At 47.3% G+C, this 9340-nt stretch overlaps 2 protein-coding genes across 5 annotated transcripts in view; both read right to left on the bottom strand.

Moving 5' to 3' along the window:
• Positions 1 to 2688, bottom strand: part of CABP5 (calcium binding protein 5) — a 19351-nt gene extending 16663 nt beyond the window's left edge. For both annotated transcript variants that reach the window (XM_037991334.2, XM_073016245.1), the window contains exon 1: positions 1 to 2688. This exon is cut by the window's left edge and continues 443 nt beyond it. The gene's annotated coding sequence lies outside the window, so the exon portion shown is untranslated.
• Positions 2689 to 3611: 923 nt separating this feature from the next.
• The window catches only part of PLA2G4C (phospholipase A2 group IVC), a 54483-nt gene continuing 48754 nt past the window's right edge, over positions 3612 to 9340 (bottom strand). For all 3 annotated transcript variants that reach the window (XM_037991332.2, XM_073016243.1, XM_073016244.1), the window contains 2 exons: positions 8709 to 8902; positions 3612 to 4150 (listed from right to left, as the gene is read on the bottom strand). In XM_037991332.2, the coding sequence (XP_037847260.1) occupies positions 8748 to 8902 (155 nt within the window). In that variant the 3' untranslated portion in view covers positions 3612 to 4150; positions 8709 to 8747. The remainder of the gene's footprint in view (positions 4151 to 8708; positions 8903 to 9340) is intronic.

Here is a 9340-nt window from a genome sequence, read left to right as displayed (position 1 = left end):
TTACTTGAGCCTGGGAGTTTGAGACCAACCTGAGCAACACACAGAGACATTGTCTTTCAAAAAATAAAAAAATAGCCGTGCATGGTGGTTCACACCTGTAATCCCAGCTGCTCCAAAGGCAGAGATGGGAGGATCGCTAGATCCCAGAAGTTTGAGGCTGCAGTGAACTATGATTGCACCATTGCACTCCAGCCTGGTTGACATGGTGAGATCCTGTCTCAAAAAAAAAAAAGAAAGAAAGAAAAGAAAGAGAGAGAGAGAGAGAGAGAGAGAGAGAGAGAGAGAGAGAAAGAAAGAAAGAAAGAAAGAAAGAAAGAAAGAAAGAAAGAAAGAAAGAAAGAAAAGAAAGAAAGAAAGAGAGAAAGAAAATAAAAGAAAATGGGGGAGGGGATTAGAGCAGAGGGCATCATTTATTCAATGTTCCAACAAGCATGTGAAGGGTCAATCCAAGACTGGCTTCTAGGCAGTGAGATGGAGAGCACAGGGCGCCTGGCCTCAGGGAGCTTTCCTGGGTGAGTTGGGAATGTGTGCGAGTGAGCAGGATGCAAGCGTGGACTTCATGAAGTGGGCGTGCACAGTGACTAAGAGCATGGCATTTTCTCTTTCTCTGTTCATCTCTTTCCTTCTGTCTTTCCTGAATGATTTAGAGGGGAAAAGCAAGGTGGGGGTGTCAGGGAGGGTGAGAAGTTATGGTGGTGTCAAAGCCCAAAGGGGTTTTGAGGCTCCACACTAGGTAGGGTTAGGGGAGGAGGGGGCTGGGGGCCATCTGGTATGGGGAGCCAGCATTCCAATGGGGTAGTGGGGTGAGGAGGAGTCCACATAGAGGGCAGCATGATCCAGGGTGTTGGGGCTTGAGAAGGTGGGAATAAATCCACAGATGGGCAGCTTGGTGTGCAACGCTGGAACATGAACTGAGTGGGGTGGGGGCGTTTATATGCAGCCATTGTCTGGGGCAGGGGTTTGCACTGTAAGGCAATTAGGGAGGAGGCCACACAGGGGGCATCTGGCATGGGTTGTCATAACCCAAGCAGAGACAGAAGGATGTCCATTCACGGGAATAGCATGGTGTACGGTGTTGAAGCCAGACTAGGCTGGGAAAGACATTCCCACAGGGATGAAATGGCAAAGGAGAAGGGAAATTGGCTACACACGGTGAGTAAGGGGAATGGGGGCCAGGCCTCCCACTGTTGGAAAAGGGAGTTACTAAGACAGAAAGGAGGAAAGTCAAATGAGTCCTGTGGTGTTGGACTGTAACTGGCGGTGCTGGTATGTCCTCATGGATCTCAGTTGTATACAGAGATAAAAATAAACACATAGTTTCAGTGTGTATGGGAACATTTGTAAACATATTCTCTAGCTCTCTCCACTAAGAGAACGTAGAAACAGCGATGGCCCATACAAATGAGCACCGCTAGCATCCAAATCTTGACTTCTATTTACTATTCTCCATCAAATGACACCAGAGTGCTTAGGAAATTTGGCTGATTCCATGTCTAGGGCAAAAAAAGAACAAGATGAACCTACAAACATCCTATGCTTAAAGCAAGAAATTGCTCGAAGAGTTATGAGGACATGTGGAAAGAACACAGGAGTCTGCTTGAAGAAGCTCCATTGGCCATACTGGGCAGTTTGAGGGTCAAAATAAATAATGATAGTAACAAATTATAGAGGACCACAGAGGAAACCAGGAGTCCATACTCAGATAAATAAAAAGGCAAGTGGGAAGTTTGATATTTACAGAGCTCAAAATATCTCCCTACAAAATACCAGTTTCAAAGGAGTTACTTTATAGTGGACAAACATGGCAAACACCATCTTAGTCAAAGTGGACATCATCAGTAATGTGGTAAGTTGGAATTTTGCACCACCTGACAGGATGTCACGAGAACAAAGCGTCGCTTCTGTAAGATTCCTGAATCTCATCATAATCAGATGTCAGACGAATCCAAATGGAGGGATGGTTTACAAAATAACTGGCCTGTAAGCTTCAAAAATGTCAAGGTCATGAAAATCAAGGAAAGACTGAGGAACCATTCGAGATAGGAGGAGACTAAGATGACATGGCTGAGGCCGGGCGCGGTGGCTCACGCCTGTAATCCCAGCAATCTTGGAGGCCGAGGTGGGTGGATCACTTGAGGTCAGGAGTTCGAGGCCAGCCTAACCAACGTGGAGAAACCCCGTCTCTGCTAAAAATACAAAAAACTTAGCTGGGCTTGGTGGCGCATACCTGTAATCCCTGCTACTTGGGAGGCTGAGGCAGGAGAATCGCTTGAACCCAGGAGGCGGAGGTTGCAGTGAGTCCAAGATTGTGCCGTTGCATTCCAGCCTGGGCAACTAGAGTGAAACTCTGTCTCAAAAAAGCCACAACTGAATGCAACACAGAATTCTGAACTGGATCCTTCTGCTCTCAAGGTCTTCTTTGGGATGACTGGTGGTTTGCTGGCAATAGTTTGACAGCCCCTTGGCCTGTAGATGCCTCACCCCAATCCCTGCCTCCGTGTTCACATGGCCTCCCCTCTGTACACATGCCTGTCTCTGTTTTTAAATTCCCCCCCCTTTTAAAAAAATGTTTAAGTCTGGGATACATGTGCTGAACGTGCAGGTTTGTTACATAGGTATACATGTGCCATGGTGGTTTGCTGCACCCATCAACCCGTCATCTAGGTTTTAAGCCCTGCATGCATTAGGTATTTGTCATAATGCTCCCTGTCTCCTAAATCCCCCCTTTTCTTTTTCTTTTTCTTTTTTTTTTTTTTTTGAGACAGAGTCTCACTCTGTCGCCAGGCTCAAAGGGTTATGAGAACCTGTGCAGTGGCGTGATCTCGGCTCACTGCAACCTCCGCCTCCTGGGTTCAAGCCGTTCTCCTGCCTCAGCCTCCCAAGTAGCTGGGACTATAGGTGTGTGCCACCAAGCCCAGCTAATTTTTATATTTTTAGTAGAGATGGGGTTTCACCATGTTGACCAGGATGGTCTCGATCTCTTTGCTTCGTGATCCACCTGCCTCGGCCTCCCAAAGTGCTGGGATTATAGGCGTGAGCCACTATGCCAGGTGAAATCCTCCTTTTTCATAAGGACACTCGTCATTGTGGATTAGCGTCCACACAAATGACCTCATCTTCACTTGATCACATTGGTAAAAGACCTTATTTCCATGCAGGCCACATTCACAGGCACTGGGGGTAACAATGGCCACATCTTTTGGTGGGGGTGGGACACACAGTTCATCCCTTAACAGTCCTGCTTTAATTCTGGAAAGCCTGTATGAATAATAATTGCTCTGGAACTCCATCAGTGCCAGACATTATTCTAAGGTCTTGAGACTCATTAACTCAGTTAAGCCTTTCAAGGATCCATGACGGTCTATTCTACAGATGATGGAACTGGGGCACGGAGGTGAAGGATCTTGTCTATGTTCTCATGGTGAGTAGATAACAGAAGTAAGATTCAAACCCAGCTGTGGAGCCACCATGCTGAATTGCTGAGATACAGATGGAAGAAGATGGAAAGGAGAGGGGGAAGGGAAGAAAGGAAGAAGTAAAGGGTACACACAGGGTGAAAAGGGCCGAAGCAGGGATGGTGGCAGACCAAGACACACACGCACAGCTAATCCATCAGTTAATCAGCAAGCATTTATTGAGCACCTGTTGTATTCTCAGAGCTCCACTTGGCTGGAGAGACAGACCATGACTTAAACCCCAGCTCTTGCTTCTACAGAGCTAACTTCTACAGAGCTACTGGCTGGAAGTGCAGTAATAAAGGAGCAGTTAAAGGCACTGGTCTGATCTACCACATTCATTTTGGCTACCTGGACATTGGACATGATATTTCTGATTGTCAGAGACTCATGCTCCAGCTCCAGGATCTCCCAAGGGACCTGCAGGACAAATTTCACCACCTGCAGCTCCTTGGACACCTTCTTCTGAATGATGCTATCAAAATCACAGTCCAGCTGGTCACTGGTGATTGGCCCTGTTAGGATAGCCAAGGTGAACTCAAGGCCATGAAGCGTGTGGCTGAAGGGAGTGAAGAACAGGGAAGGCCAGGTGGACATCAGGGCCCTGGTAGACCAACAGGCCCATACTGCCCTGGAAGCTGAGGCTCATCTACACCAAGGAGCAACTTTGGGCATAACGCTTCGGGTAATAGAGCCTGGGGAGAAAGGAAAGTTAGAAGTTACCACTGTGCTTTGTAGGAAGTGTTGCACATTGGATAAGATTAGAAGATCTGGAAGCCTCTACAAGTCAGATATGACTTAGGAGAAAGACATTCATCCATTCTTTCATGAACTGAGAAGACCTGGAGCTCCACCACCTCCTCCTGTGGAGCTCTTGTGATCTATGTTTACCATGTAAATGTTTATGTATCCAACACTATGCTTATTAAGCATGTATCAGATGCTGGGCTAGGAGCTAACTCTTTGGCCTACATTGAATGTCATATACCTGCCAGAATTCACAAGATCTGATCTCTGTCCATGTCTCCAATCACCTTTCATTCCGCGCTTCCCCTACCCTGATCCAGCAACAGCAGCTTTCCTCCTGTTCCTTGAATAGACTGATATAGTTTGGAAATTCATCCCCTCCAAATCTCACGTTGAAATGTGATCCCCAGTGTTGGAGGTGGGGCCCAGAGGGAGATGTTTGGATCATGGGAGTGGATCCTTCATGAATAGGTTGGTGCCTTCCCTGCGGTAATGAGTGAGTTCTTGCTCTATTAGTTCACTTGAGATCTGGTTGTTAAAAGGAAACTGGTACTTTCCTCCCTTCTCTCTCTCACCATGTAACACGCCAGCTCCCCTTCCCCTTCCACCAGGATTGGATGCTCCCTGAAGCCTTCACCAGAAGTAGATACAGGCGCCAAGCTTCTTGCACAGCCTGCAGAACCATGAGCCAAATAAACCTCTTTCCTTTATAAATTACCCAGCCTCAGATATGCCTTTATATCAGTACAAAATATTATAGACATAGGTAAGACATAGATCAAGGTCTTTCCCATTCCAGATACTTTGCATTTACTTTTAATTTGCACAGAATTCTGCTCCCCAAGGCTTCCTCATGGCCACCCCTTCTCAGTATTCAGGCCCAGGTGAAAGGTCTCTCCCTCGGGATGCCTTCCCAGACCCCCAGCCCCTTTCCTAAAAAGCCTTCACTTCACTCCTCAGCACACCGCAGGTTCGGTCGTCTCCACGGCACTTACTCTCCATGGCCATTCTGTTGACTCCTTTGTTTACCTGTTTATGCCATGTTGCCCCCCGGGAGGAGGTACCATTCTACAAGAGCAAGAGCCTCACCTGACCTGTGTGCAGCCATGGCTGCAGGACCTGGGCAGACTGGATCTAGTCGGCATCCAGGAAATGTTTGTGGAATCAACAAATGAAAGAATGGACACTGTGGTGGGCAAAGTGATGTGGTTCCTGACCCCACACTGCTGCACACCTTATTATGAGGAGAGAGAGTCAACAAATAAGCATAAATAAGCCCTGAGTTCTACAGGTGAGAAGGTGGGGAGTGGACAGGCACAGAGGAAGATCACGTGTAGACACAGGGAGGCACCAACGGCAAGCCAAGGAGAGAGGCCTCAGGAGAAACCACCCCTGCTCACACCTTGATCTTGGACTTCCAGCCTCCAGAACTGCGAGACAATAAGTGTTTGTTATTTAAGTCACCTGATCTGTGGTGCTTTTTTGAGACGGAGTCTCCCTCTGTCAGCAGGCTGGAGTGCAGTGGCACGATCTGGGATCACTGCAACCTCCACCTTCTGAGTTCAAACGATTCTCCTGCCTCAGCCTCCCAAGTAACTGGGACTACAGGCGTGGACTACCACGCCCAGATAAGTTTTGTATTTTTAGTAGAGCAGGGCTTCTTCACCATGTTGGCCAGGTTGGTCTTGAACTCCTGACCTCGTGATCCGCCCACCTCCGCCTCCCAAAGTGCTGGGATTACACGCGTGAGCCACTACACCCAGCCTCTGTGGTACTTTTTAATGGCAGCCCCAGCAAACTAATATACAACCCCTCATTAGAAGACAGATGAGCAGGAAATAATCATCCTGCCCCATGACAGGCAGGGCTTTTGGGGAAACTCTCTGGGGAACACAAACTGGTCCAGAGGCCCAGAATGGCTTTCTCTTCCCTCTGCCTTGCAACCCTGAGGTCACTGACTCAACCTGGTCCTCAGGGTGCTAATTATCTTGTCTAGGGACCAACTACACTGGAGCCAGGCGGGCCTTTGAAAAGGTGACTCAGATAAAGCTACTCCCCTGCTCAAAACTCAACAACAGCTTCCCACTATATGCAAAACAAAATTCTAACTCTTCCCCTGGTTTCTGTCATCTGGGTCCTGCCTGTGTTTTTGTGGCAGGCTGAATAATGGCTCCCAATGATGTCCCTATCCTAATCCCTGGAGCCCATGAATATGTGACTTTTTTTTTTTTTTTTTTTTTTTTTTTTTTTGAGACAAGGTCTCACTCTGTCACCTAGGCTGGAGTGTAGTGGTTTGATCTGGGCTCATTGCAACCTCCGCTACCGAAGGTTAAGCAATCCTCCCACCTCAGCCTCCTAAGGAGCTGGGTCCATAGGCATACACCACCATGCCTTGCTATTTTTTTGTACTTTTAGTAGAGATGGTGTCTTGCCATGTTGCCCAGGCTGGTCTGAACTAATGAGCTCAAGCGATCTGCCTGCCTTGGCCTCCCAAAATGCTGGGATTACAGGTGTGAGCCACTGCTCCTGGCCAGTATGTGACTTTCCATGGCAAACGGGACTCTGCCGATGAGGTTAAGCTAAGGATCCTGAGATGAGGAGAGGATCCTGGGTATCTGGGTGGGTCCAATGGAATCACATAGGTCTTTCCTTATAAGAGCAAGGCAGGAGGTCAGAGCAAGGAGGAGATGAGATGACAGAAGCAAGAGGCTGAAGGAGGGGCCGTGAGCCAAGGAATGTGGGTGGCCTCTAGAAGCTGAAAAAGGCAAGGAACAGCTTCCCCCCGGAGCCTCCACAGAAGTAGGCCCTGCTAACAGTTCGGGTTTCGCTGCGTAACACTCGTTTCAGATTTCTGACTTCTAGAACTGTATGAGTCCATTCTCACACTGCGATAAAGATACTACCTGAGACTGGGTAATGTATAAACAAAAGAAGTTTAACTGACTCACAGTTTCACAAGGCTGGGGAGGCCTCAGGAAACTTATTGGGTCAGTGTGAAAGTACTTGCGGTTTTTGCCATTACTTTTAGTTGCAAAACTGCAATTACTTTTGCACCAACCTAATACAGTCATGGTGGAAGCAGGGCATCTTCTTCACGGGGTGGCAGGAGAGATGAGAGAGAATGAGAGAGACAGAGAGAGACAGCAGGGGAAACTGCCACTTAAAAACCATCAGATCTCATGAGAACCCCCTCACTCTCATGAGAACAGCATAAGGGAAGTCACCCCCAAGATCCAATCACCTCCCACCAGGTCCCTTTCTTGACACGTGGGGATTACAATTCGAGATGAGATTTGGGTGCGGACACAGAGCCAAACCATATCGATAGAGTAAGCTATCTGTGGAGATATCTGTGGCCTAGGAACAAAAGGAAAGACAGTTTCTTGCATGACTCAACTTAATTAAGCTTTCAGCTTAATTTTTAATTTTTAATTTTTTAATTTTTTATTTTGGAGGCAAGGTCTTGCTTTGTTGCTCAGCCTGGAGTGGGGTGGTACGATCACAGTTCACTGCAGCCTCAAACTCCTGGGCTCCGGCAATCCTCCCACCTCAGCCTCCTGAGTAGCTGAGACTATAGGCCTGTGCTACCACAGCCAGCTAATTTTTAAAATTATTTGTAGAGATGTGGTCTCACTATGTTGCCCCAGGCTGATCTTGAACTCCTGGGCTCAAGCGATCCTCCTGCCTTGGCTCCCAAAAGTGCTGGGATTATAGACGTGAGCCACAGTGCCCAGCCACAGCTTAAGTTTTTCCTTTTGGCACAGTGAATTGGGGTCATGAGATTTCATTTTCCTTTCACAGAGATATGGTTTGACTCTGTGTCCTCAACCAAATCTCATCTCAAATTGTAATCCCCTCTTGTTGCAGGAGGGGCCTGGTGAGAGGTGAGATGGGAGTGTACTTCCCCCTTGCTGTTCTGGTGATAGTGAGGGAGTTCTCATGAGATCTGGTTGTTTAAAAGTGTGTAGCACTTCCTGCTTTGCTCTATCTCTCTCCTGCTCTGCCATCCTAAAGATGTGCTTGCTTCCGCTTCACCTTCCACCACGATTGTAAGTTTCCTGAGGCCTCCCAGTCATGCTTCCTCTTAAGCCTTTGGAACTGTGAGCCAATTAAACCTCTTTTCTTCATCAATTACCCAGTCTCAGGTAGTTCTTTATAGCATGTGAAAATGGACTAATATACACAGAGACAAGCATGGAACAAATTCTCCCTCACAGATCCCAGAAGGAACCAGCACTGCTGATACTGTGAATTCACACTTCCAGCCTCCAGTACCATGAGATCATCAATTTCTGTGAAGCCACCCAGCCAATGGTATTTTGTTACAGCAACCTTAGCAAACAAACACAGCCTGCTTCACTCTTCCGAAAACCATTCACTCCTGACCCTGTTCGTGATCAGTCCGCTACTGAGACACAAGCTCAAGTGGGGGAGAAACTACCTATATTTTTTCACCCCTTCAGCCCTCCTGCCTGTTGCAGAGAAAGTTCTCCAACAGATACTTACAGAATGAGTATAGGCATCAGAGTGATTATGGTCTCCCACCTACATGGCCGCGTTCCTCATCTCTCTAAGGATATTCTTCTTGTTTTCCCTGACGTTCATCTTGGCTAATGCCAAGAGTGGCATCACCACATCTAGAATGTAGGTGTCAGCGAGCTTGAATGTGTCGTATGTGTCACTCCATGCCTCAATATCATCTGAAGGACAACCAAACCAATAAAGAAAATACCTCATGAATTTGGACAATTAATTCTGCAGATTTTGTCTGTTTACATCAGGGCTTGTCAAACTACAGTTGTAGACCAAATCCAGTCGGCCCACCACTTTGGCTTTATAAATAAAGTTTTACTGACACATGAGGTTATGGATTTATCTATATATTTATGATCCATGCCCCTTGCAGTCTTTTGAGACAGAGTCTCACTCTTGTCTCCCAGGCTGGAATGCAATGGCACTATCTTGGGTCACTGTAACCTCCATCTCCTAGGTTCAAGTAATTCTCCTGCCTCAGCCTCCCAAGTAGCTGGGATTACGGGCATGCATCACCACGCCTGGCGAATTTTTTGTATTTTTTAGTAGAGATGGGGTTTCACCATGTTGGCCAAGCTGGCCTTGCACTCTTGACCTCAGGTGAT

Source organism: Chlorocebus sabaeus, chromosome 6 (assembly GCF_047675955.1).
Source record: "Chlorocebus sabaeus isolate Y175 chromosome 6, mChlSab1.0.hap1, whole genome shotgun sequence".
NCBI classification, from domain to species: Eukaryota; Metazoa; Chordata; class Mammalia; order Primates; family Cercopithecidae; genus Chlorocebus; species Chlorocebus sabaeus.
This window is presented reverse-complemented; position numbering and strand designations above follow the sequence as displayed.